This window comes from Fusarium oxysporum, chromosome III (genome assembly GCF_013085055.1).
Source record: "Fusarium oxysporum Fo47 chromosome III, complete sequence".
NCBI classification, from domain to species: Eukaryota; Fungi; Ascomycota; class Sordariomycetes; order Hypocreales; family Nectriaceae; genus Fusarium; species Fusarium oxysporum.
Genome location: NC_072842.1, coordinates 3107645 through 3134845, shown reverse-complemented (window position 1 = coordinate 3134845; position 27201 = coordinate 3107645). Strand labels below are relative to the sequence as shown.

At 49.3% G+C, this 27201-nt stretch overlaps 5 protein-coding genes across 5 annotated transcripts; 4 read left to right on the top strand and 1 right to left on the bottom strand.

Annotated features, from left to right (window-relative positions):
• Positions 1-342: 342 nt before the first annotated feature.
• FOBCDRAFT_24055 (uncharacterized protein) lies at positions 343-4968 on the top strand. The gene is made up of 3 exons (XM_031176880.3): positions 343-3153; positions 3205-3786; positions 3845-4968. Exons 1-3 carry the CDS (start codon positions 595-597, stop codon positions 4781-4783), a joined length of 4080 nt encoding a protein of 1359 aa, XP_031048013.2. The 5' UTR covers positions 343-594; the 3' UTR covers positions 4784-4968.
• A 2757-nt stretch (positions 4969-7725) lies between these two features.
• FOBCDRAFT_258625 (uncharacterized protein) lies at positions 7726-9162 on the top strand (the record flags this gene model as incomplete). The annotated part of the gene is made up of 4 exons (XM_059611229.1): positions 7726-7741; positions 7988-8090; positions 8361-8701; positions 8762-9162. 4 exons carry the CDS (start codon positions 7726-7728, stop codon positions 8794-8796), a joined length of 495 nt encoding a protein of 164 aa, XP_059466962.1. The 3' UTR covers positions 8797-9162.
• A 1974-nt stretch (positions 9163-11136) lies between these two features.
• FOBCDRAFT_198857 (uncharacterized protein) lies at positions 11137-15316 on the top strand (the record flags this gene model as incomplete). The annotated part of the gene is made up of 6 exons (XM_031176875.2): positions 11137-11953; positions 12010-12042; positions 12099-12925; positions 12987-13253; positions 13305-14804; positions 14879-15316. 6 exons carry the CDS (start codon positions 11137-11139, stop codon positions 15314-15316), a joined length of 3882 nt encoding a protein of 1293 aa, XP_031048008.1.
• A 766-nt stretch (positions 15317-16082) lies between these two features.
• On the bottom strand, positions 16083-18301 carry FOBCDRAFT_218558 (uncharacterized protein). The gene is made up of 3 exons (XM_031176874.3): positions 17906-18301; positions 17225-17244; positions 16083-16476 (listed from the first exon to the last, which is right to left on the bottom strand). The coding sequence occupies exons 1-3, from the start codon at positions 17984-17986 to the stop codon at positions 16257-16259; spliced, it is 321 nt and encodes a 106-aa protein (XP_031048007.2). The 5' UTR covers positions 17987-18301; the 3' UTR covers positions 16083-16256.
• Positions 18302-24839: 6538 nt separating this feature from the next.
• FOBCDRAFT_23921 (uncharacterized protein) lies at positions 24840-27190 on the top strand. The gene is made up of 7 exons (XM_059610241.1): positions 24840-25239; positions 25296-25329; positions 25383-25562; positions 25620-25674; positions 25738-25971; positions 26045-26764; positions 26901-27190. Exons 1-7 carry the CDS (start codon positions 25121-25123, stop codon positions 27098-27100), a joined length of 1542 nt encoding a protein of 513 aa, XP_059464469.1. The 5' UTR covers positions 24840-25120; the 3' UTR covers positions 27101-27190.
• Positions 27191-27201: the final 11 nt, after the last annotated feature.

The window sequence follows — 27201 nt, the reverse complement described above, 5'->3', positions numbered from 1 at the left end:
TCAAATACCTACCACAAACAAAAGGTTGTGTGATCTGTCGTTACTGTGTTCCCGTCTTGTTTCATCCTTGTCTCTTTGACCTCTTGAAGCACTGCGACCGGGGCGGCTCTGACCTCCAGCTCCATCCTGGACCATCACTTCACCGTCAATCTTTCATCCATCAACTACCTTAGGCTGGAGCAGATATTGAGTGCCTTACTTACAGTCGAAACAAAGCAAAACAAACCACTCTGCTCCACAACTGCAAGGAACAGGATGCGAATTTTGATATTCCATTAAACCTCACCGCATATCTATCTATTGCTCTTTTGCTATCCAGATTTGATAGCTCAGACAGATATCTAGGACCCCTCGCTCCTTTTCTCCCTTGTCGCGCACGTTCGCCCAAACCTCCAACTCACCATCAGCATCCACCTTTGCTGACCACATCTCACGTTTTGACCGATACCCAGTGTCATGAGCTGGGGCGCGTAGAAGAAGACCATTTTTTAGGTATCATCTCGCGTCCCGAGCAATCTCCATCCTCACTTTGTAGGCCCTTGTACTCGTCATTGCCATACCGCTGTCACTGTCGCCTCCCCTCGATCGTCAACAATGTCGTCAGAGTCCCGACGCTCCTACAATCCAGGCGTTCGCATGGGCAGCAGCAGAGATCTTGGCCGGGCCCGCGCAGCCTCCAGAGCCCAAGCAATTGTCGTCGAACATGATGAAGCCCGCAGCTTCGCTCTCCGATCCGCTTATCTGCACTACCTCCTTCAGCCCAAGGCCAAGCGAAAGCAATATGTTCCAGCTCCAAAGCAACCCGTCCGAACTCACACCAGCGTTGGCGCACTCGTCCAAGAATTCACCTCCGGTTCTTCTTCAAGCTTCAAGCTGCCTCACAACTTTACAAGCGCTCTACTCGAACGTTGCGGCGGCGTGCTGAGGGGCAGCGAACGCCTCCCGGGTTATAATGATGCTGCTGTCAAGCGAAGCTTTGCAGAAGCTTACACTACCTTCTCTGAAAGGAACTTCCGCAAAACCATTGACAAGGAGAGGAAGCTTGAGCCGCTCATACTCATGTTTTACACGTCTACCACCAAGGCAGCTCAGAAAGGTGCCGCTCCTGATGACGATTCTTGGAAGCTTATTCCTGACCGACATCTTGCTCTCTTTGTTCGCCTGATTGCCACTATTCTTCGGGACCAGGGCCACGATCGCGATAAGACTGAACTCATGTCCAAGCTGAGTGTTCTCGAGAAGAAACTCCTTACAAATGATCAAAACTTGGTTGGCGGTGGATCTGACGGTGCTGGCACGACTATCGAGGTCGTCGTACCTTTGAGTTATGATGTCAAGGACATGCCCTTGGTTCAGCAGGTAGTCAGGATCTTTGGATTGAGTCTTTCGGAAGCACAAGCCGAGATCAATGAGAACAAAGGAGTGTGGACAGAAGAGGCTGCACTGAAGGATCTCAAGTCGTATCAGCACAGGCTAAATTCCGACATGCCTGGTGCTCTGAGGAGTGATGACTTTGATCTTGATGAGGCCTTTCAGGAGTGGAAGAAAGCCGAGTCACCCCATCTATCCCAGATGATGCTTGATATTTTGACTGCCAAACCAGAGCTTGCCAAGACATCGAGCAGCAACATCGACAAAGGCTTCTCCAGCAGGCCTCAATCTACATACAGCGATCCGGCGTTTGATGCTTCAATAGGCTTTGATCCAGCTATCAACCTCGCTTCTCTGAACATTGGTGGTGATTCTAGTATCCGAACAGTCGAGGAGAATGTTTACACCTTTGTCCCTCCAGACCCCAGAGCCTTCTTCAAGTACATTCTTAAACATGCTATGACCTTTGACCAGATCAATAGCGATCCTGATCTTGACTACCAACCCCTATCAAAACAATCCATGGACCTTTTGACTGAACTGTGCGTGAGATGGAGGGTGCCCCAATGCTCCAGGCTCATCACTCTACTTGAGGTTGCATCACGCAACTACCTTGATCGGGAGTTGCTCCCCGAGGAGTTGGATGCCGTTTTCGATTTTGTCAAAACACCACTGCCAGAAGTCAAGAAGCCTCCCCATATATCAAACTACTCGACTCCTCTATCTGAGATCGACCCCAGCCGCTGGACGGTGCATGACTTCGCCGTCTACCAACACACTCTGAATACCCTTCATGAGACACTGCTCCGTGACCTTTATGATAGGATGGAACAGTGCTATGATACGAAACCACCCCAAATTGGCGTCGTCCAGTACATATTGGACAATCACATCTTCAGCGACCCATGTTTCTCTCCTAGACCCGAGGCTACTGAAGAATTCTCTCAGCACCTCAGCCAGCGTCTCCATGATCAGGCTCAAGAGGCTTACCGCCAGTACATGGAAAAGGAGATATCAGCCGACCGGAATGACTGGGATTTTGCCAATGTGGTCAAGTTAGGCAAAACAGTCATCAAGCTATGCGAGAGAATCAACAAACGCTATAACAAAAATCCCGAGATCATGGGCGTAAATCCCTTCCAGATCTTGGTCGAAGAAGTGTTCCCTCGGTTCGAGGAGGATGCGAACGCCATCATTGAGTCCATTTTGGAGATGGCTCAAGAGACTGGCACCGAACTTGACATACAAGATGGCTTCGAACTATATAGAGAGTTGGTTGCAATCCGCCGCATCCATAACGATTCTTTACCTGGTCGGCCATTTGCCTTCAATGTCGAGGACCTTTTGGTCGATTTCGTGTGGCGATGGGTTCGTGCCGCCGAAAGCAGAGTCGAGGAGTACGTTGAGCAGGCAGTCAAGCAGGATCAGTTCCAAGTACGCACTGAGAACCCGGAGGATATCCCACGAGATTCGGAGAGGCACAGTGTTTCTATCATTGACATATTTATGCTATTCAACCAGACCCTTGACACTGTCTTTAACCTCAACTGGGGCAACGATGAACATCACGCCAGATTCATGACATCCCTCTCGAAGGCATTTGCCGCAGGTATTGGCAAATACTGCGAACTTGTTGATCAAAAATTCGCGAAGGAGATGGACCGTCCTTCAGCTGAGGAATTGGCGGCACAGACCCAGACTACTCAAGAGAAATGGATGAGATATGCCAAGGATGCCTGGAACAATAAAGATCGTGTCGAACCTTTCCAATTTTACTCAGAGGTAAACACTCGGTATGAGATGTTTTTTTATGAGTATTGCTAACGCTTACAGTCCTTTGTCAAACTGAACAATATTGAATACGCCATGCAGGAGCTTGACAAGTTGGAACGGACTATGGATCCCGATGCTTGCGCTGCACTACTGGAAAGAATTGACGGACCCAAGAAAAAGGCCCGTCGACCTAACAAGTACACCTTCACGATCAAAGTAGTTGAGGCCGAGGATCTCAAGGCGTGTGATGCCAACGGCTACAGTGATCCTTATGTGGTATTTGGCGACGAATATCAGAAGAGACTGCACAAAACACGGATCATTCAGAGGAGTCTTAACCCGCGTTGGGACGAGACCTTCGACATCACAGTTCAGGGCCCAGTCAACATGATCGCAACTATTTGGGACTATGATACTTTCGGTGACCACGACTATGTTGGACGCACATCGCTCAAACTCGATCCCGTTCATTTCAGCGACTATTTACCTCGCGAGTTCTGGTTGGACCTAGACTCACAGGGTCGACTACTTATCAGAGTTAGCATGGAGGGCGAGAGAGACGATATTCAGTTTCATTTCGGAAAGGCCTTTCGTCATTTAAAGCGCACTGAGAGAGATATGGTCCGCAAGGTCACGGATAAGGTAAGGATTCGACTCTTGTACAAACTCAAAAGAAAAACCTATTACTAACATTGAATAGCTCACTTCTCAGATTAATCACACATTGTCTTTGGAGACTCTGAGACACCTGCTCGGTACTGGCGGTATTGGCGCGTCTGTAACAAATCTCTGGAAAAAGCGAGCTTCGACAGTGCAGACTGCAACTCCAGCGCAAGTTGAAGCGGCTCTTGCACCCCTGTTTGCATACTTTGACGAGAACTTTGCTATCATGAAACAGACATTGACAAAGGCCACCATGGATGCTGTCATGGCACGACTATGGAAGGAGGTCTTGATGGTGATTGAGAATCTCTTAGTGCCACCTCTGTCTGAGAAGCCTTCCCAACAGCGACCCCTTACACGTAAGGAGTTAGACATTGTCTACCATTGGCTGGACTTGCTTTTCCAATTCTTCAATGCCAGAGACGACTCGGGAGAGCAGCTAGGTGTTCCAGCAGAGACCCTCAAGTCGCCTAAGTGGCACGAGCTGGCATCGCTGAACTTCTTCTATTTCGAGGATACTAATAGTCTGATACGCGAGTCGGAAAGAATGGCAGCTGCGACAACAGAACGCGCACGCTTGGCTCTCCAGCAGCAGAACTCACAGAGTAACCGTCTGTCAGCTCCAGCTGCTCTCGGAGCCTCGCTAGGCGGCGCAGGGTCGTTCGCCAGTATGGGTACCATTAGACGTGGCAAGAGTATCATGATGAGTCGTAATCTGGGCACTATGCGTAAGGCCAAGGAGGCCAAGCGCCGCGAAGCGCAGGCGGATCCGAGCGACGATATGATCTTACGTATCCTCCGTATGCGGCCCGAAGCAGCGCACTATCTCAAGGACCGACATCGCCAGAAGGAGAGACAGGCTGCCACTGCTGCTGCGGCGCTGATTGTCAAGAATAGTGTAACGCAAGGTTGGAACTCGTCCGCGGGCCCTGCTTTCAGTGGTAACTTCGGGCGTAATAACTTGCCGAGGCGATGAAGAGTGGTAGGAGGCAAGAGGGGGAATCATGGACATAATTCTCATTGATACGACGGACATCGCTGGATGGTTTGGAAGGCCTGCGAAGGTTTTTATGATGTAGTTTGGTTTGTATTTTTGTTGATATCTACCTATCTATCTGGCAGGAAGAGAACGCATCAGATACCCTCATTCGTGTGTGCAGGGAGTTTTTTGTAGTTAATTTATTATACGTGGATGTTTTTGCTCTAATCGGTAACTGTTGAGCTATATAATAAGTGTGAGTGTTGGTTGCAGTCTGAAATTGTTAGGGATTCAATGTGGTTATGCTGTGTGAAACTCGAATGGTTGTTTCAATACGAGACTGTTTATTATAAGCAACTCGATATGTGGAAATGTCTCACGTTGAAACTTAGTGCACTTAATGTAGAAGAGGCAACTGAAAACTCGAGCAAGATCAATGAATGGTGGTAAGCTTCTAAACCTTCATTCAACGTCGAGAGTGTTCGTTCCTCCATATTCAATGTATACTCACCTTCGCTACCCTACATCTGGATGCAGCTTCCGATCTGGTCGCAGAATAGTGGCTTAACCTGATGCAAGCAAGTATGAAACTCAGCCTAATATTGTGAGCACAACCCAACAGTGATCAATGCTTGTTGCCGATCTCCGAGTTGGTTACGATCAGGAGTGGAACGAGATGGAAACATGATCAATCGCAAAGCTGGCTGCCAGCAACGTCTAACAAAACAACGATCCTTTGACCTGTGCTTTGTCTTTTGTTTTCGAGACATGCAAAAAGTAACATGCCATGTGCGACTCGGCCGAGCAAAAGTGGCGCGTAATACACTGTGACCATACCTGCATTGGTTTAATTCAGGGTCAAAGTTGTCTTGGAGAGGGAGGTTTGAGGCCGTTTGGCTGCATCCCACAAAGACGCCTCCCACGTAAACGAAGCTGGGGATAGATAGGGGTTCCCTAGCACGCAAGCATGAATTAGGGCCGCTTTGTCGCCGATACCGAGATCCAACTAAGAAAGAAGCAATAATAGTCCACATCTTGTCCGCTATTTGAAAACCGAGCGAAGGCGGAGGAGCGGCGTCTTGACCAAGACCGCAACAGCCCTGGAGGCTAAGGGATACAGACAATACAGGGGGTAACCGTTCAAAATGCAAGCTAATACTAGCTCGGTGGTCTGCTGGACCCTGCCCGCTGAGAAACACGGCCGCCGAGGTGGGAAAAATGACAGCATTTTCAGGGTCCTTTTTGAGGGTCCAATTCAACTCCACTGAAGTTGAGCCGGCTTGTCCGTCACAAAGAAGGGCGGAGCACTTGGTCAATCCATTGTCCATTGTAGACAGGGCCTTGAATGAGGGGAGGAGAAATCACTCTCACTTTTGTTCATAGTTATTGACTGACCTCTGCCTTGGTTGACACGAGTGCGATATGTAATTTGGCAATGCAGTTGTGCGCCGTGCTGCATTGAGCCCCTGCTTGATAAAATTCGGAACGATGATCTCTCATGAACCGACGGTTTCAACAGAGCAGGGCATTTGGAATTAGGTAGGGTCTTGGTGTTTTCTGGAGGATGAGACCAACACATGTCTAGAAACTCCTAGCAAGTACAGTATCTAGGAGTATTAACAGGGGATCCTTTTACGCCCCCCCTCGCCGCCACACTCGAAATCGAATGTGACTTGTTTGGTAAAAAGCTTGCAGGGCCACTCATCACAATAGGTAAGTCACCGAGTGGAGATGGGCTGACATTGTTGAGCCCTTGGTTTTGGTTCTAGAAGAAAATGTCATCCAGGCCAAGTCAGTGGCGGGTTCCATGGTTATAAGCGCGATTCGACATCGCTTTGAGCGGCCTTGGACTATTTTGGTGGTGATTGCCAGTTGGTAGGCATTCGGGGTACCTCATTTGGAACGACTGAAACTGACGGTGCCGATAATGGCTCGACGGCTTCAGCGTTGTTAAATGAGAGGAAGCCCAAGGCGCATGGTAGGGAGAAGCTCATGAAGCCCAGAACCATCGATGTATTTGAGGATATGAGGCAGCTCTTGGTGTTCGCCATGAGTACCAGCCAGATCATTTGTGAGCAACCAGTTGTCAAGTGCCGCCGTCTTTTGAAGAATGCGTTGCTCTTGGCCCTTTAGCCCATTCCCTATTATCCCTTCCCTTCGTGCCATGTCTCTGACCGTCGATCTTGAAATCAAAGCCGAGTCGTACACGTGCTTCTGTGACTGAATGGATTCGAAACATATCTCACGTGGACTACAAGCCACCAATCTCGAAGGAGGACGGGCCAACCCCACGTACAGTATGTTCAGATGTCCAAGACAGTAACAATGGTCGAAATATCCATTAGAAAGAGGCTCTTGTGTCCAAACCATACCGTGCGGACTACAAAGCGCCTTGCGAAGATCCTCAACTTGAGGGGCTTTTTGTTCAAGCGGCAACGACACGAGCAATTGCCAAGCTCGATTTTGATTTGCCAAATAAGGGGCTTCAAAGATGTCGTCCACACAAATTAGGAGTTGAATCAAGGGCACCCCTGTCGGTGAATAAGAAACCGACGTGCCGCAGCTGCACCATGACGTGGGTGGCTGACTCGATTTAGACCTCGACCCACCTATTGAACGACCCCTGAACTCGCGATAATACTGTATGTATGTGCTACTGGCCGCAAAACAATTGGATATCATACCCGTCAGATGCTCCCCGACCATATGTTCTTTCTGGAACGTGAGCAGTGATGTGTTTAGCTAAGTCTCCTCGCTGTATATGTGGTCTTGCGGTATACAGACGGCCTTTGAGAATGCCAGCGCAAACTACTAGCCATTCCTGATTTCAGTGGCACAAAGGTTTTCTCCCAGGAGTAATGATTAGCAGCATGCGCTGTGCGGACTGAGCGACAACACTTGGCCAGCCTTGCCTGAAACACAAGACACTGTCCATCACAATGCCCATCTCATGGTGTATGTCCTAACCCTGTTGCTCGTAATTGGCGGTACTGAGCAAACACCACGTACCATACGCGGCGATAGCACGCTCCCTCGTGGCCAAAAGCCCAGCTGCTCAGCTCTCATTTGCAACCTGCGGGGACCAAGTCAGTCCGGAAACAGTAAGCATCTGTTGAGAATTGCACAGTGCTAAGACACCTGAATCTTCGGATATCTATTTTCATTTTTTAGACGGTGATAACTGCACTATTCGCTGAACAGCATTGTGCTGTAAGCTGAAGATGGAGCAAGCTTACGGTGTGACCCAGAATATTTACTGCGAGCACCTTTCTAGTGCACTCAGAAGACCGATGGGACAATATAGGTGAGTGATCGTGCATGAGAAGTCGGGTCAAGAATTCGGATGAAGATCGCGGTGGAAATACCTATCCTAGTTCATCTTCGGGCTAAGCAAGGGGGACCCGTACCAGCCCACGAGGATGCCGCTTATTGACAGCTCGAGAAGCCGTTTCAGCAAATGACAACGGAGCCGCGTCTAGATATCGCACTAGATGGATCCATTCGCAAAATCTAGCAACACGAGAACACACTCTTTATGCATAGCCGTGACTGCTTGCTAGTTAAACACAAACAGTGCTGAACATACTGGATTGTCCTCAAAGTCCTGGGTCGAAAGACACGATCAGAACTGCAGTCTGGCCTCGACCCATGGCTTCTCAGCCTCCAATTCTCACTCGGTTATGGGAAGTATCATCACTGTGCGAGTATTCAGCATAGTACCACCCCACATCAACAGCCTTGGCCCTTGGCAGCCAGGGCTTGTACTGATGAATACTCGTGACTGTTGGCAGTGGACATCCTTCAAACAGAATGGGGAAAGTACTGTAGTTCTGGGCAAGATTCGAAGGTGGACCAACATCGAGTTGTTTCTTGCGACATTTCTTTGCCAGCTAAGAGTTCAGTTCAACTTCGTCAGTGAGTAGGCTAATCAATCCCGACTCCAAAGGAATAACAAACTATGTATACTTGACCCAGGCGTCTCAGATGCCTTTGAATTTGGTGGTAATTAAACCCTGGGGCTTCTTCTGATGAAAGGGTGCACGCCACTCGTAACCGTCTACCGGTATTTGACCGCTTTGCGGGACAACGACAAACCAGTAGAGGGGAAACATAAAACAAATGGAAATTGAATACGTCTAAAGCGGTTGCGGCACTGGCACAATATGTACATACAGTGTTTCTTAAACCGCCCCTTGCTTGCGCGGTTAACTTGCTCTTTACTGGACGATAGGATGCTGATGGATTTGAGAAGATTGATATGAGACGAGAGGCTGTTTGGTTTTGGAGGCACGAGTACTATAGCAGTACTTAACTGCCTTCTGGATAGGAGTAGGAGAGAAACATTTTATAGAAAGTGACACCCTCCATCGTTTCCCGTTTAATTATCCATCCAATATCTCAGCCGCCTCTACAGATGTAGTGCCCGTAAGACATTAGCGGACAGTAATAATGTCGATCGATTCGTTCGTGCAGCCGCTAGCCTGCATTAGAGGCGGGGAGAGCCTCCTGGGCATGCTACCATTGGCTATCAAGCCTCAGATTTCCCCAGAAGGGCCCTTGTTAAAAAAGTGACATTGCTCGCAGACTCCGTTTGCGAGGCAGCCTGTCACTATCGATTTATGGTAAATTGGTTTGGGGTCGAAGAACGTGGTCTTTTCAGGAGATTTGGGTTTCTTCACTTGAGGTAGGTGAGTAGGTACCTATAAGAATAATGACTTTTGTAACCCCAAGCAGAGAAACTAAGGTACTAAGCCTCCACTAAGAGGCAAAGAGACGAAAAATCGACTGGCATCTGCAATGCCACATACAAGATCTTGAACTACATACGCAATCATCTATCCGTAGCATTATGAGGGACAGGAGATGCGTTTATCATGGGACATGCCATATTTCTACAGCATGAATATATCGGGATTTACACATGATTTAGGAGGCAGACCTACTATGCCGTAAAAAACCCCAACAGCAAAGATTTCTTTGCCCAAACCCAGGCCAGAGTCGCCCCCTACTCACAATTCCCTGCTATGATCACTCGTTTCCCTACTACTTTCGGGGTTCCCACTCCACCGTTGATAGATATGGTTTCATCCCCCAAGTTTCAGGCTTCGACTAGATCACATCACAGTCCAATTTCACTTCATTGACAGCTAGTAGTAGAGTAGCATCGTTGGACGTATGGAGCTACGATTCTCCAACTAATAACTTTTCTGAGCAGGGTTCAATTTTTCTCACAACAGCCGAAGTCATACTCAGTCGAGGTAATTCCAACTGCAATGGTAGCCAGCCAATGCCATGCCTCTCAGTACCGCAGTATGGCGAGAGAGATTATTATGGTATAGATGTACAGTGAAAGAGTCAAACACCACTTCGATCCGAAAAGAGAAACCTCACTAGACCTGTTCAGACATTAGCACCGCTTGGTTGGCTCCGCCTTTTATCTCTTTTGTCGCCCTCCTTTCCACCTCGTACTGCTCTTGCTGTGCTGTGCTGTAGTAGCGACCGAGGGATCTACACAGCACCAACCCAACTCGGAGATACATGGCGTCCTCGCGAGCTCCCTGAACAACCAGAGGTACTCGAGGACGGGAGTCAAGGACTCTCCTGTCAGTGGAAGACTAAAAGGTACCTAGGCGTGCTAGAATCCCCACACCGGTGTTGCGGTCCAGTGCTTGCTGCCACCGCTGCAGCTGGGACCACCTTTTGAACTGGGTTTATCCCCCTCTCCAGCTGTCTTGAAGTACTTTGCTCCGTCCCTGATCCCAATCCTATTCCTCACCCCATTACCATTTACAGTGCACTACGCCCACTTCAGTCAACTCGTAAACGGCTCCCGTTGGACTTTCAGCCTAATCTTTTCCTCCTCAAACCTCGCTGTCTGTCGCGACGTTACCATCCAACCTCTCACCTCTACGAAACAGGCTCGGATTAGTCTCGACAATACCCTCCTTCGTCTTCTCTGTTGTTTGGCTTCAAGTTCACAACGGCTTTGCTTTGTCTCATCTTCGCCCGTTTCTACTCGACAGGTCATCGCCCACTGTCACCTTGTGTATTGTACTGTGACCGTATCCAAACTCTCGACAATCGAGGATGCTGCGCAGTCGACCGCTGTTGCGTCCCTAGTTTGGTCATCGTCCTGCCTTGCGTCGTACTGTTTTTGAGTATTCTCTACAATTCACCGACCCGGCGCTGTGTCATCCATCGACACAAATCTGCAATCTATACCCATCCACCCACTCTAGACGTCCGACTCGGCGCAGCCAGAAAATATTTATATATAAAACAAAAGGAAACCAGCAAAAAATTTCTTTCTCCATTACTCAGCTGCGAATTAGCAGTCTACCTGCATCACCATGGTTGACGACGCGGCCCTCGCCGCTGCGGCTTCGATTGTCGCCTCGATTGCTCCCGATCCCCGCCTGCCCAATTCGATACCGGTTGGTGTAGCTTCTCAGGTGCAACTCCCAGGGCCAGATACTCCCGCCAAGCGCAAGCTCGAACTCGAGCTTCAGAACCTTGCTCTACGTGTTGGAAAGCTCGAGAGCCAGGCCTCAGCTACCTCTCCATTCCCAGAAACGCCCAACGAGGTTATTGACACTCTTTTTGGCGAAGAGGCTCAGGCTGTGGCGGTCCGTCCCAAGCCTAAAGTCTTTCACGCCCAAGGTAGCCTGCACTCTCCGCATCTGCCATCTTATCAGCTGACCGAAGAAGCCCTTGAAGGACTTCGAGAACATGTGGACGACCAATCCAAGTTACTCGATAGTCAGCGCCAGGAGCTCGCTGGTGTAAATGCTCAGCTCTTGGAGCAGAAGCAGCTACAAGAGCGAGCCCTCGAGATCCTCGAGCAGGAACGTATTGCTACTCTGGAGCGCGAGCTTTGGAAGCATCAGAAAGCCAACGAGGCTTTCCAAAAGGCTCTACGAGAAATTGGAGAGATTGTTACAGCCGTTGCTCGCGGTGATTTGACCATGAAGGTTCGCATGAACACTGTTGAAATGGACCCTGAAATCACAACATTCAAGCGCACTATCAACGCTATGATGGACCAGCTGCAAATATTTGCTAGCGAAGTCTCGCGAGTCGCTCGTGAAGTCGGTACCGAAGGATTGCTTGGTGGCCAAGCCCGTATCGGCGGCGTCGACGGAACATGGAAGGAATTGACTGACAACGGTATATTCACATTTCCCAAAGTCTTTTGTACCACAAATTGCTAACCGCCTGTACAGTAAACGTTATGGCCCAGAATCTTACTGATCAAGGTTTGCAACTTTGCCTGGATTACGAAATTGATATTCTGTGACTAACAAGTCTCTAGTGAGGGAGATAGCATCGGTTACCACCGCCGTCGCCCACGGCGATCTGACTAAAAAGATCGAACGACCTGCCAGAGGCGAGATATTGCAATTACAACAAACGATTAACACCATGGTGGACCAATTACGAACCTTTGCTTCTGAAGTCACACGTGTAGCGAGAGATGTCGGGACCGAAGGCATGTTAGGCGGGCAAGCCGATGTTGGGGGAGTGCAGGGCATGTGGAACGATCTCACCGTCAATGTCAATGCCATGGCCAACAACTTGACGACTCAAGTGCGCGACATTATCAAGGTTACCACAGCTGTCGCCAAGGGAGATCTTACACAAAAGGTCCAAGCCGATTGCAGGGGAGAGATATTCGAGCTCAAGTCAACCATCAACTCCATGGTTGACCAGCTGCAACAGTTCGCTCGCGAGGTTACCAAGATTGCCCGTGAAGTCGGAACCGAAGGACGCCTGGGAGGGCAGGCCACTGTGCATGATGTTGAAGGCACCTGGAGGGATCTGACGGAGAACGTCAACGGCATGGCCATGAACTTGACCACTCAAGTGCGAGAAATTGCCAAGGTTACAACAGCTGTCGCCAAAGGTGACTTGACAAAGAAGATTGGGGTTGAGGTCAAGGGTGAAATTGCAGAACTGAAGAACACCATTAACCAGATGGTGGATCGTCTTGGTACGTTTGCCGTTGAGGTGAGCAAGGTAGCCAGGGAAGTAGGCACAGATGGAACATTGGGTGGACAGGCTCAAGTTGCCAATGTTGAAGGTAAATGGAAGGATCTCACAGAAAACGTCAACACAATGGCGTCAAATCTCACAGTCCAGGTAAGGCTCAGATATCTACTCAGAAAACTCAAATTTGGCATGGTCACTAACCAAATCCTAGGTCCGAAGTATCTCAACAGTTACTCAAGCCATTGCGAACGGCGACATGAGCCAGAAGATCAAGGTCGAAGCAAATGGAGAGATACAAGTGCTGAAAGAAACCATCAATAACATGGTTGACCGTTTGTCTAGCTTCTGTTACGAAGTGCAGCGAGTTGCCAAGGATGTGGGTGTTGATGGAAAGATGGGTGCTCAAGCCGACGTAGGTGGTCTAGACGGCCGCTGGAAAGAGATCACCACAGATGTCAACACAATGGCCAGTAACCTGGTAAGTAATCTTTGATGACCTTGTGGGAAACCCATTTTCTAACTCGTACAGACTACACAAGTGCGCGCCTTCTCAGATATAACCAACTTGGCCACCGACGGGGATTTCACCAAACTAGTCGACGTCGAAGCATCGGGTGAGATGGACGAGCTCAAGCGCAAGATCAACCAGATGATTTCAAATCTGCGCGATTCTATTCAGCGTAATACTCAGGCCAGGGAAGCTGCCGAACTTGCCAACAAGACCAAGTCAGAGTTCCTCGCCAACATGTCCCATGAAATTCGAACGCCGATGAACGGTATCATCGGAATGACTCAACTGACATTGGACACCGATCTGACTCAATATCAGAGGGAGATGCTTAACATTGTCAATAATCTTGCCAATAGCCTCTTGACGATAATTGACGATATCTTGGATCTTTCCAAGATTGAAGCTCGGAGAATGGTCATTGAGGAGATTCCTTACACACTACGTGGAACCGTCTTCAATGCCCTCAAGACTCTCGCTGTCAAGGCAAATGAGAAGTTCTTGGATCTCACCTACAAGGTCGATAGCTCCGTGCCTGACTACGTTATTGGCGACTCCTTCCGTCTCAGACAAATTATCCTCAACCTTGTTGGCAATGCTATCAAGTTCACAGAGCATGGTGAGGTCAGCCTAACGATTAAGGAGAGCATGGGGCAAAACAATGTCCGACCTGGAGAGTATGCGGTTGAGTTTGTCGTGGAGGACACGGGCATAGGAATCGCCCAAGATAAACTGGATTTGATCTTCGACACGTTCCAACAAGCGGATGGTTCCATGACGCGCAAGTTTGGCGGAACAGGTCTAGGTCTATCTATTTCGAAACGACTCGTCAATCTCATGGGTGGTGATCTCTGGGTAAACAGTGAACATGGCAAGGGCAGTGAATTTCACTTCACATGCTTAGTCAAGCTTGCTCCTGACGATGCTGCTCTGATCGAGCAACAGATCCGCCCCTACCGAGGTCATCAAGTGCTATTCGTCGACAAGGCCCAGTCGCAGAACGCCACCTCAATCAAGCCTATGCTTGAGAAGATCGGGCTGAAGCCTGTCGTTGTGGATTCGGAGAAGAGTCCTGCGCTGACTCGTCTTCAAAGCGGTGGCTCCCTTCCCTATGATGCTATCCTCGTCGATTCCATCGACACTGCGAGAAGGTTAAGAGCCGTGGACGATTTCAAGTACCTTCCTATCGTCTTGCTGGCACCAGTTGTTCACGTTAGTCTGAAGTCGTGCTTGGATCTGGGAATTACGTCGTATATGACCACGCCATGCAAGCTCATTGATCTAGGAAATGGCATGATTCCGGCTCTCGAGAACCGGGCGACACCTTCACTCGCTGACAACACGAAATCTTTCGAAATTCTGCTCGCCGAAGACAACACCGTCAACCAACGATTAGCAGTGAAAATTCTCGAGAAGTATCACCATGTGGTAACAGTGGTTGGTAACGGCTGGGAAGCTGTCAAAGCCGTCCAAAGCAAGAAATTCGATGTCATTCTTATGGATGTACAAATGCCGATCATGGTAAGTATCAACATCGTCAAACTCAATCCTCGCAGTCATCGCGCAGACAGATTTACTAACGCTTCTGATTGTAGGGAGGCTTCGAAGCCACGGGCAAGATTCGAGAATACGAACGTGGCATAGGGAGCCACCGCACACCTATCATTGCTCTAACGGCCCACGCCATGATGGGTGACCGAGAGAAGTGTATCCAAGCTCAGATGGACGAGTATCTGTCCAAACCCTTGCAGCAAAACCATCTCATCCAGACGATCCTCAAGTGCGCGACGCTCGGCGGCCCTTTGCTTGAAAAGAATCGTGAACGGGAACTGGCACTTCATGCCGAGACGAAATCGAAGCACAAGGAGGGGGGACAGGGTCTGCTACGACCCACACTCGAGAGTCGCTCATTCACGAGTCGAGAACCTCTGTTGGGAAATGGCAAGGAGAGCCCTGCCATTCTGGCTACTGATGAGGATCCCCTGGCAAGAGCACGTCTTGACCTCTCTGATATGCGAAGTCTTACCAACTAACTGGTTCTCGCATTTCAGGCTTTCATGAGATCGCTCAGTCAGTAACGAGATGACGATGGATCACATGCCTACGTCCGTCATTGCGAAATACTACTGCACATTGTGAGGCAACCAGTTGAGATTCACCGAAGGGTCTTTTCCGGTCACCACACCACTCCTGTACCCCTCGTGGATTTTATGACAATACCAGCTGTCTATCACGGGAGCTGGTGCATGAACTGGTCATGACCGACATGAAGTTCACGAACTTGAGGCACTGGTTGATTAAGCGACAGCGAATCATGATACCTGGCAAGGTCCAAAGCACTGTCTCGGCGTTCCTCAGCTTCCATTTGCTTGAAGCTTGAGATGGATGTAATTCTTTTTTATCGCATTATATTTGTCATGTGGCGTTTCTGGGGTTTTCATGGGAGGACGATTACGTCAAACTTCCTGCAAAGAAGGACGTTTATCGATCCAGTTGCTCGTAACAACGACGTATATCGATTTAGATGAACATGATCCGACAACAAAAACATAAGTATACGATACATGTCGGCGACCACAGTTAGAATAAGGAAGGGACGATTGGAGAAAGGTCACTCGAGGATGGGGGGTTTCACATGGATTGCTGTTTGATCTTTTGCTCTACGGGTTTGCTCATCGCGTTTTGTCCGGTTATTCTCTGTTCGTTCATGTTATTATTTCATTTTGCCCTTCTATACGGGGCTGGACATGAGCCTCTGAGCTCGAGGAGTACGTGGGATCGAAAGATAGGTGAGAGAATAGGGATGTCTTTTCAACGAAATAGGGAATGATTATCAAATGGCCGCTACCGTCCAGATATTTCAAGCATAAGAGTCTTTGGGGAAGAGACTGATGAATGGCTTGACACCCTGCTTCCCTTGTCTTGTCTCCTATGTGAAATAATGTGAAGCCACTGCTCGAACTGGTTGGTCGCTTAGGTTGCATCCTTTTCAATCTTTTCTGCGTCGCCATTAGCACCGTCCAGTGATCTGCCCTTCTGATCTTTGTCTGCAGCTCCCGGGGAGCTGTTGGCCTTAGCTGCGGTGGCGGGCATCTGTGGGGTTTCTCTGGCTTCTAAAGCAGCGAGGATGGCATCGAGTCTGCTCTCAAGGTTTGAAAGATTATTCTCAAGGGCTGTGGCCGCTTGCTCGCCTCTATGGAGCCTTTGTGTCAGTTGCGGTTCTTAAAAATTCGCTCTTAAAGTTTGATGCCAAAGTAGCAGGGAGACGAAGGTCATGTCAAGGGTAGTGAGGTGTGTAGGAACAGGAACGACTGCGTCATACAAGCTGTGAAGATATCGTGATACGTCTATGCTAGGGATGCTCGCCTCGCTTGCGAGTCACCAAGACAGCCCAAGAACTTATATAACCAATGAAATGCATGTCGAGCGACTTAAGAATGTAGTGATACAAGGGTCAGGAGGCAATCGGAGACTTCCTTCACCGACGAAGGGACTGTACAATCCCGGAGATGCAAGGGTAGTGACGGGTGATTATCGGTGCCAATAGATGCCGATCTCCCGAGGACCTTGTTCAGCTGAGGTTCTTGAGATTCAGATTCTGAAAAAATGGCATTTTGAAAATCGCCATCGCCATGGCTAAACGCTTTGGCCATAGCTAGGTGTCGAGCACGCCGGTAGGTGAATAGATCTGTGAACTGAGACTCAAGTCAAGGGATCTAGAGGCCGAGGAGTTCTTCGTTGCATGCAGGGTCCTACCAAAAAGTTGGACGGAAGCAATTCAGGTGATTTGATGGCAAATGGTGGCAAGGAGAATGTGTAAAACGGAAATGCGAGAGTGGGAAGACAGTGGATGGGAAGGATAGGTCGTGTGAGAGGGAGTGTGAATGTGAATAAACAGTGAGATGAACTGGGGAATGACGTTGAACTTTGGAATAGTATACCTAGCAAGGTCTCGGTAGGCCTGGAACAGAAAATTGTCAGTGAACGGACATGCAATATCATGCAATGCAGTGCAATAGCAATAGTGAGGGATAGATTGACAATGAGAGTAAAACGGGAGGGTGTGTGAACAGAAGAATGCTGACAACAAAATAGTGATATGATACCAGTATTCCCCCAAGGTCCAACCAACCCCAGGATCCAGGGATCAGAGATGCAGAATGCAGGATGCCAATGTGAATGCAGATGCAAATCAGGAGGGTTCGACTCGTGGCAGCCAAGCGAAGCGAGAAGGTCTCGACCAACTGGCTGGGTCTAGCTAAGGTATAAAACGTTCCACGGGCAGGCCGGGTCTAGACTTTTTGGGGTGGGAATAGATAGGGAATCAATGAATGGCATGTTGAGGAATGGTATTGAGATTGGGGAACAGAAAGAGCATTGTTTGTGACGCTTGGTTGTCAGATCGAACAACCGGTAAACAAATCGAACAAATATATCAACGATCATCTCGGCCATCATGGTGTTGTTTTGCTGCTATTCCGTAATTGGAGAGATGGCAAAGTGTGTCATCCCCACACGTTTTTGTTTGTTCTTTTTGGAGCGGCAAAATGATATCGGAGCAACATATGTAGGAGAGTTCAAAAAAAAAAAAAAAAAAAGAAAAAGGTCATGACTTGACTCACCTGGGCCAAATCGGCATCCCCCGAACTTGAACCCGAGGCCGGAGGCTTTGTGGCTCGGTTGTTTGTGTCAGATGGGGCCATGGTGTTTAACTTCCTTTTTGCCGTCTAGACAGAGGCAAGTAATCAACGACAAGGAATAGGCAGGTCTTCAATGCGATGATTGGTTGAGCGGAACGAAGCAATTACCTCGTCTCTTGGTGGCCGTGGATGATATTGTTTGCGCTGTTTGTTGTAAGAGAACGGAGAAACTGAGGCTGTTCTGAAAAGAGCGGGCTGACTTTCGGTCCACATCCAATGATTGCGCTTGCTAGTGGTGGGGTTCTCGCGTGGGCAATTACCTTAGCAGCTCAGGTGCTGCTGTACCCTCTGCACCCAAAAGCCTAACCTAAGGGTATAACCGTAAAGATCCATAGGTAGGTACGGATAACAGTAAGCCAGTGAAGAACTACTAACATCCAATTGTAGGTGCACTTTACAGTGGCCCTCTCGTGTAAATCTAATCAATACAATAGGTTGGTCTCAGGGGCGGCTGTAAAAGCACTTCTGCGTAGTACATCCTGCGAATAATAGCCCGCATAGCATCGAGTGACCATGCCATGGATGCCGCCAATTGTCTGGAAAGGAGAATATCTGAGATTATTGCATGCCTCAAGTCACAACTCAGTCGCGTATACGGTATCTCAAAGTGGGCAATGCAGATAGTGATGGGGATATGGCAAATTTGGGTCTAGAACAATATCTCGATCCCGATTTTGACGGGCGCGAACACGGGCCGTCGAATGCGTCCATGGAGAGGAGAGAAAGGGGTGGCTTGTCAATGTCAACCCACGAGAGAAACTGAACAAGGGGTAGTTGAGCCTCGACTCTATTCATGAGCACAGATAATAATGACCACATTGGTCTAAATAATCGAGGAGGGACGCTGGGATTTTTTTGCAAGCTGATGCCATCTATCATTGACGATGGGCTGTGGATACGAAGCTCATTAAACAACTTTCCCAGAGTCTTCTCACATGAGCCAGACATATCTGGGAGGCTGGTATTGCCCTCTCAGACATATAAGTTAAAGAATAGGTTACTACTATAGTTGGTTACTCCGTACTTCAGGTTTACTTGCCTCAATGCTCGGCAACAAGGAGATATCCCGAACAAACTACCTAGCAACGTGTCTTAGATCCGTAGGAAACTTTCGTAATTCCCCCGTTATTAGGCACCCGTAATAAGAAAACACAGGAAGATATTATCCGAAGAATAAAGGTTGAAACACATAGTTTCCCGTAGTTTTTGATTAAAGGTATGAGTGCCGTGGCGGATCCATGGGCTCGATCGATTCGTCTAGACACATGCAACACATGCGCCACAGGCCTGGACCACGACGGATGGCGGTCATAACATGATCTGGGCCATTGTGGGTCGCCTCAAGACAACCGCAGCTGAGATTTTGGCATCAACGAGGGAGTGAGGAGATGGTTGTCAATATTGTTGCCAGGCCGGAGCAAAGCGACCGATCTACTGTGTCAAGGCGTTGGGCCTCTGAGACCAAGAGACAGATAACTGAAGCTGTTGTGAAAATTGCAAAAGTAGCTGAACAGGCGTGGGTACGACCATGATATGCACCCAACAAATCTCCTTTGGAATCTCATTTGGTCCGCATTTACATACGCATCAAAGTCGATGGCAAACCAACACGCCAGATCTCAACGTGCAGCTGCGTTACCACCCAGACTCTAAAAAAGGAATGTACTTCGTGAAGAGGAATTCTTGGAGTATGCCATGAATACGTGCTTACATTTATGGGATGTACAGTAGGTAGTCGCTCTATCTTTATCCACTCCGCTAATAGGAAATAGTCAAAGTGTCTCTGAAACTCTCCGATCAACTAGGCTGACTGGGACTGGCACAAACCGGTGGAGCGCGCTGACAAGCCTGCAAGCTTGTCTTTGGCTATCGATCGAACTCGCCGCTCGCATCCATGTCTATGGCTGGGGTTCTAGATTCGACTGCGACCTAACAGCCCAGGTATCAGAGTGCCCCAGCACGATCAGTTTCGTAAATCGGGCAACTCTACTCGCAGTGTTGCATGTGGAGACGAGCACAGCAGCAGTGAGCGTAGCAAGTTAACTTACCTAGGTATCCAACAATCCGATGGCTAGGCACCTAGATAAAGAAGACCAGTTTGATGGTGTACAGGCCCCCCGCCGGTGCAAAACGGGCTACGGAGATTTCTTCGATAGGATCCATCGATTTACATAAACCTGGCTTGGCTACTCGGGGTAAGTTAGTTGCTGATCATTTCCTATGTTTTATCCGATGCGATTCCGTGTTCAGGTGCTGAAATACAAGTCCCAAGATGGTAAATTCATGTATTCACTCATAATCTGAACTACCTTAGGTGCCTAGTACCTACTATACTTATAGCACCTAGTACCTAAGGCGTATATCTCCCCTGAGGTACCTTCGGTTGTAACTTACCGTACCTTAAGGTAGTACCTGTGTGCAAACGTGTCGAATGTGAACAAGCAAAAAAGCGCTTAAGCCCGGCCAATCAGATAGAGCAACAGCTAGCTGGAACCGATACCAAGTAGACTGGGATTATATTATACCTAGGCAGGCACAGAGGAAGATTAACAGGACACCCGGGAATAATAGCCCAGGAAAGCGGACTAGAAGCGGCCCCTTCCATGCACTCTATGCAGGGTTTGGACAGGAACCAACCAACTGCCTCTCTCCCTACCAGTTAGTGCACACCCTTTCCAAAGATCAGATATGTCCATTGCCCTGTCAGCCTATGCCCAGTGACCCTAGTATAATCCCATCACTTACACTTCGTTACTTACTCCCGTCAACGTTCTAGACTCAACATCGTGGAGAAATTTTCGCCTTGATGCGCTTTACGCGACGCCGGGGAGTCGGTCATGAGCGTTTATTTTTGACATCAAAAACCACAATGCCCGAAACCTTTCGGGCACTGTAGCCTTCATATCTGTCTACCTAATCGGAGGCGGACGTTGGAGATACAGCCAGCCAGCCCAGGTAGCTCAGCCTCCTTCAACCCTCCAGGCGCCTAGTATGGCTAGTTAGGCTGCTGTCATAACAACAGAGCACATACCGCCGGTAGTCTTTCGCTTCTCCCGAGAAAACCGGGGATTTTTGGATTCTGCGAGCTTAAAGCTTATTGGCTCAGCGACACGGACTATGCTCCGTGGCCCTTTCTTTACATCATTCTTGACTTGCAAAACTGAATACTAGGCCATGATCAATTTCGCGATCGATCAAGATATCACCAACTCAAGCTCAATATAATGGCCAAGGTGGCACAGTCCGAATAAGCCTCTGGGATCGAAACGAAAGATGCATGGCTGAATGGCTAAAGGGGGAGGCGTTACATTGAACGGGGAGCCGGCCACTCAATCCGTCACTATTCACCAATCCCAGGGCTCTGAGGGATCGAGATTCTAGACCCTTTGTCGAATTCCCATCCCGCTCATGGCGATTTTACCACCAGCTTTCGATTCACAATTACCGACACTACGTATTGTGGCTATCGAATGTTTTCAATGCCATCTGAGTGGCCGGACGATGAATAATCCCATCTTGCACATCTCGGTCGTTGATAGCCATTAACTTGCTACCTGTGAACTATCGCATACCCACTAAAAGCCACTATGCCTAATAGAACCAACTATCTTCCTCAGCTTCGGCTCGTCAACGCAGCAAATACCCAAATGGCCCAAACAGAATTAGACTATCAGAGCACCGGAGAAACAGAATCAAAGGAGGACTGCCGGAGATCGGTCGTGCACTTTCACTCTGGATGACACTGCCCCATCATGGTAGAAAGGGAAAACACATGATGCCTTGGAACGAGTTCCAATATGCGTCATTCGACTTGAGGCATCAACCATCTGCGCAACATGACGAATTCTGGCGGCTGCACGAACGGACTTCCCAAAGACGTCGGTGGCCGTACCATGTGGCCCGTGAAAAGGGGACCTGGGGCATTTCTGAGCAAGCAGATCACCTGTTGGCGCGGCATCATAGGCGATTCGATCAAGGCCCTGCTCGATCATGGTGAAGTTGGAGTTCTGGCGTTGTGCGATCAGTAAGCCAAACCTCGATTTCAACAAAGGCGATGGCTCGATGGCGATCAGGAACAACCCACGAGCGGATTGTGGACAGCCCAGGGCGTGCGTCACTTATACCGGCTCCACACCCCCGGCTCGCAATAGCTCCGACCACCAGAACTCGACCCAGAAACTCCGTTTTAGTTAACCCACAACCACCTGGCTACCGACGAGCGTTGCCATTTGTAGAACAAGCTCAACTTCAACCCTGACCGTCCGTCTGTCACGCTTCTTTTAGCTGGTTGATGTGCACCGTCTCGGCGAGTTTCGAAGATCTTTGAGCCAGCTGCAGAGGAGGATGGGGAGACCACGTCCAAGAGCGTGACATTCTCACCCCATCACCCAGTCATCCCGTATCGTACCGTACGGGAGGCCACGACCGTTTCACGAATTGGGATCGAGATCTTACCCGTTACAGGTTCTGAGCTGCTGCGCTACCGACATGCTCCTGAGTTCGAGGGCTGGCAAAGCCTGGTGTGGACGGTGACGCATGTAGCCAATGACTGTCATCTTGCCGTGTAGGGGCAAATCAATCAATCAAATTGACGGTTGATCGTCATGCCAAATTGCCACTTTCTGAATAGAGGATGCGATGCGCCAAACCCCATAACAGGCTTGCCCGCGTCCTTGGAACATCATGATGGGACCGCACGCTCTGTGGAACATCAAACAAACACCAGCAGCATCAGTATCAGCATCAGCAGTAGCAGCAATGGTGTGTATCTTTTCGATGAGTGTCGATTTCCATCCGACTTTCGATTTGGTGCTACCATCTCAAGCACCGCGTCGCATTTTCCCCTCAACACATCCGTCCATCCATTCATGGATGGCTCTGCTAGAACTCACAGTCACGGGCACCAGTAGCGTTGCGTTGTGTTGCGTTGAAGCGACATCAATATGCCCATGGTCCCAGATATCGTTCATGAATGCGTCAATTGGACCAATTTGGGGCATCTCGATGTTGTCTAGGTGCCGCCCTATCGTATACGTAGCCCGATGACAGGGCCTCGGGGTCCCACGCTTCTTGTTTTCGACCCATCTCGAGTCTGAACTGCATTTCTGTACGTACGTTGCTTAGCAATGTTCGTGCCAATTGTCCATAACTCCCAAGACCTAATATGATGGATGATGGACAATGATGATAATGCTCCGGTGTAGAATCGGCCCTTGCATCATTCATCTTTCTCGAACGTCAAAACTTGATACGCTCCATAACAGAAAAAGAAAGAGGCTGCGGATCAACAGCCAACCCAGAATTTAAGAGACAAGCGTGCCAAGGCTGTGTGCCCTTGACGGAAGATTAGACATACACCCTTCTTCCATACACGTCCACGCCCCCTTTAGGTTGAGTTGTGAACTGACTGGGCTAGACCATGCCCTCCTAGTTCTCTTGGAGCCTCTGAACAACAAGACCCCCCGAAGCGAGTGCCATGTAGGAATCTGATGTTTCTGCTCTTTTTCTGCCACTTGAACTCTCACGATTCTATCATCGCTTCCGAAACCCTGCTTTGCATATTCCCATTCAACTAATCGTATTTATTCTTTTGCCGGTGGCTGCGGCACCTCCGACCCTGCCCCGTTTTCCCCTGGACCCTGTCTCTACCTCCATCTACATACAGCATCTGGATCCCACGATGCCCTGAACAAGAATCCCCCATCCCAATATTGGCTTTAACACCAGCTCCCCACAGAGCAACTCATCTTTGACCTGTCTTTCTTCGACAGCCCTCACACCCCCTCCCGTATGTCCACGACTGAAGCCCCGTCCCTATAGTCTAATTCTTATATTCGTCCTGCCTTGCCTTGCCTGTCTTTTGACTCTCACGCTCGCGCACACGCCAACAAGAGCCTAGGTCCAGAACATTTGATCCTCAACCGACCTGCAGCCAAACCTAACCCGGAGCCTGTCCCCTTGGATCTGTCACCTCACAGTCGTCTCATAAGTTTCAGTCCGAAGATCACCTGCCAATCCACGTCTCGTCACTATCTTCGACATCTATCCCAGACGAGGTCTTGCGCCGCTGACAGACCGTGAGCTTTCATTCTTCTCTCATCGCGGTTGGACACAATACCCTCAACCCACCACCCACCACAGCACAGCACTTGCTCTTTGCAATCGAGATATCCGATTCCGCCTGTTGTCTCTGGGGGTGCCCGTAACTGCACTTCACTCCCTCTCGAACTCATCTCATCTATCCAACCTACTTGCTCGCCCTCTGTTGTTTCCCTTTCCTTTGAGTTTCCAGCTTCTGCCTCAGAAAACTCTTTTCTATTCATCGTTGTGGCTTGTCAATTGACAAAGAATAACAACCCTTCACCATATGTCCCAACTCTTTTCTTGTCCAAGGTCCGCTGCTCACCAATTGTCCGGCCCAATATCATTACATCTTGCTTGTACGTGCCTCCTATTTCTTTCGTCATTCTCCTACACCCCCTCCCCTTACCCTCTGCATGTTCACCAAAGACTTTATGCCCTTCAATCCAATCATCAGGCCCTCTGCCTCTCGATCCTTGAGTTTATCACTCCTGTGTTGCCCAAGATCTCCGTTCCACGTCCGAACCTCCTCACTCATCACACTTGATCGATCACTACCCACCGAAGATCCAAAGCCTCATTCCCGTATTCTGAAACTTTTCGAATGTAGCATAAGGTCTTGTTACTCCCAGATTCTTGCCTAACATCACTCTCACAATAGCTCCTTGTTGAGCCACCCAGCTTGAACCGACATCGTCAGTTCACCATAGCTCAGTGCCAAACCCCGCGTTTCAAAACCCACCTATTTTCAGTTGTATCCATCCATCAACACAACCAACCAGCAAAAAGGACCATCAAAGGCCTCATATACCAGTGGTTAACACATTTGTATAAAAGACGTACCCGAACATATCACCAGACGCGCACTGGACGCATCCTCGACGCATTAAACAAGCTTGATCACTTGATAACATTGCTTGTTTCCTCTTGCAATTTGTAAAGCACTCTAGCCACTTGTACCTGGGACGAAGTTGAGCTGTCACACTGGCACCAATTAATAATAAAAAACTGTTTGTCTTTGGAGGGAGGTTCCCCGGAACTTTCCAACTGGGCTGTATGTCTCCCGATCTTGAGTCAATTTTTGCCGAGTTGGGATTGTCCCAGTATCTTGGTGCATTCGTTGAGCAAGGTTTCGATGAGTGGGATATCATTCTTGACATCCAGGAGTCAGATCTGTATGTTTCCTTCTTACTGGACTGATTGCAACACGTCCACTAACAGCCTTCTTCAGAGATGCACTGGGTGTCAAACTAGGCCACCGGAGGGTATGGTTCCTGTCACCACCTACTCAGGCAGCCGCTAATGCAATTTCTTTTAGAAGCTCCAGAGAAGGATAGCTAATGCCCGAGGCATTTCCCCATCGGTGTCATTGGTGACTTCTGTCAGACCAACCAGTGAGGATGCAAAATCGGATAGTGTGCAACCTGAGCCCACTCGGACGGAACTACCGCCCGAAGGACAAGGTGTTGCCAAGCGAAAGTATCGGCGTCACCCTAAGGTGAGTTGAACTTCTTGCATTTCTCAAGTGGCGACTTGATGACTGACAAGGTACCAGCCTGACGAGAATGCCCCTGAGAGACCTCCGTCAGCATATGTATTGTTTTCCAACAGTCAGTTCTGCCCTGACTCACGCGCTCGTTGTTCGCGAAGAATTACTGACAAACGATGAAAAGAAATGAGGGAAGACTTAAAAAGCCAAAATCTCACGTTCACAGAAATTGCAAAACTCGTCGGAGAGAATTGGCAAAACCTGAATGCAAGCGAAAAGGAGGCATACGAAAGCCAAGCAAATGCCGATAAGGAGAAGTACCACCGTGACTTGATGGAATACAAGAAAACGGCCGACTATCGGAAGTATATGCAATATCTCCACGAGTTCAAGGAAAAGCAGGCCAAACGTACTCAAGGTTTGTAGCCAGATGGCATTAAATCCATCACACGTTGGCATAACAGTAAAACTGACATCCCACCGTTGGCTAGCCGATGTCTCTAAGAGGACAAAATTGGATCCCGTTCGGTTACGACACAGCAGCAGCAGCAGCAGCACCATGACACCGGGGGGCAACACTTCGAGCGGCAGTGGTAGCGAGAGGTTACAGGGTAGTGAGCCACCACCTTGTCGGCGAGAAAGGTTGAATTCGATTGCATCGATAGCTGAATCGCAGCATTCATCGGCCACGCCAACTCTTTTATCCCAGGCTAACTCGAACGACGAGACCATGTCATCACCCCAGGCCGCCCACTTCGATGCTGGAAGTCCACGGGAGCCCCATTACCAAGCTCCCAAGCGCCAGCAGTCCTGGCGAGAAGGAGGTCGGGGGGTAGAAGTTTCACATCAACATCTACCATCGTTGTCCAACATGCTCGAAGATGGCAGGAAAGGGATGCAAGTCCCATCCGGGTCGGAAGGGAATCCTTATTCGAGTGGTTTTGTTGCCGCGAACCACCCTAGGTCGGTACCCGAAGTCCCCAACGTGCTTCCATCGGCGCCGCCCAAGCCCCCTCTCCTCCGACACGAGCCGTCTTCCAGCAGCAGTATTGGTTCAGTGAGTCCAGCAGCGGGCTTTGCACGGACTCCCGGCGAAGGACCACTCCCAATCCACGCTCTCCTTTCCCACCATCAGACGCTGCCGACACCAGTTGTTGCCGCCAACGCGGCCATGTTCGAACGGGGTTCTCCTATTTCCGGATTGGGTACTGGTACGACGACTCCAAGCCCAACAGACCCTGTGCCACTCGTAAGGCCATATTTCGGCCACGGCGTTGTGCCCAGGGGATATGGTACTTGAATCTCTGGAGGCTTCGTTAAGAAGTCCAAGCTAACTCGGCTTTCAAGGCTCTCAACCATTGCCACCCACTGGCCCTCCAGCCAGGAATGACGAATATATGGCGGACAGCGATGTACCAATGACGCCGGCACCTGATCTGATCGCCCCAATCGAGGATCGCTCCTTCAAGACTCGCTTCGATGGCATGAGCGTCTTGCTAAGAGCTGGTGAGCTTGTCGAAAAACACGAACGAGACGAACGACGATGAGGAGCGACGACAATGAAATTATGCTCGTAGCATACTGTTGGTGTATTCGACATCAAAACGCTTGTATCCAGATGTGTCGAGGTGCAGCTTACTCACCCCCG

Excerpts from the sequence above, each read along its gene's own strand:
- FOBCDRAFT_24055 (XM_031176880.3), top strand. The coding sequence starts at position 595 with ATGTCGTCAGAGTCCCGACGCTCCTACAATCCAGGCGTTCGCATGGGC. Across the intron at positions 3,154-3,204 it reads CTTTCCAATTTTACTCAGAG|TCCTTTGTCAAACTGAACAA; the intron begins GTAAACACTCGG and ends TAACGCTTACAG. Across the intron at positions 3,787-3,844 it reads TCCGCAAGGTCACGGATAAG|CTCACTTCTCAGATTAATCA; the intron begins GTAAGGATTCGA and ends AACATTGAATAG.
- FOBCDRAFT_218558 (XM_031176874.3), bottom strand. The coding sequence starts at position 17,986 with ATGGCCCCATCTGACACAAACAACCGAGCCACAAAGCCTCCGGCCTCG. Across the intron at positions 17,245-17,905 it reads GGGATGCCGATTTGGCCCAG|GCCTACCGAGACCTTGCTAG; the intron begins GTGAGTCAAGTC and ends TTTCTGTTCCAG. Across the intron at positions 16,477-17,224 it reads GCCTACCGAGACCTTGCTAG|AGGCGAGCAAGCGGCCACAG; the intron begins GTATACTATTCC and ends AAGGCTCCATAG.
- FOBCDRAFT_23921 (XM_059610241.1), top strand. The coding sequence starts at position 25,121 with ATGTCTCCCGATCTTGAGTCAATTTTTGCCGAGTTGGGATTGTCCCAG. Across the intron at positions 25,240-25,295 it reads GACATCCAGGAGTCAGATCT|AGATGCACTGGGTGTCAAAC; the intron begins GTATGTTTCCTT and ends AGCCTTCTTCAG. Across the intron at positions 25,330-25,382 it reads TCAAACTAGGCCACCGGAGG|AAGCTCCAGAGAAGGATAGC; the intron begins GTATGGTTCCTG and ends AATTTCTTTTAG.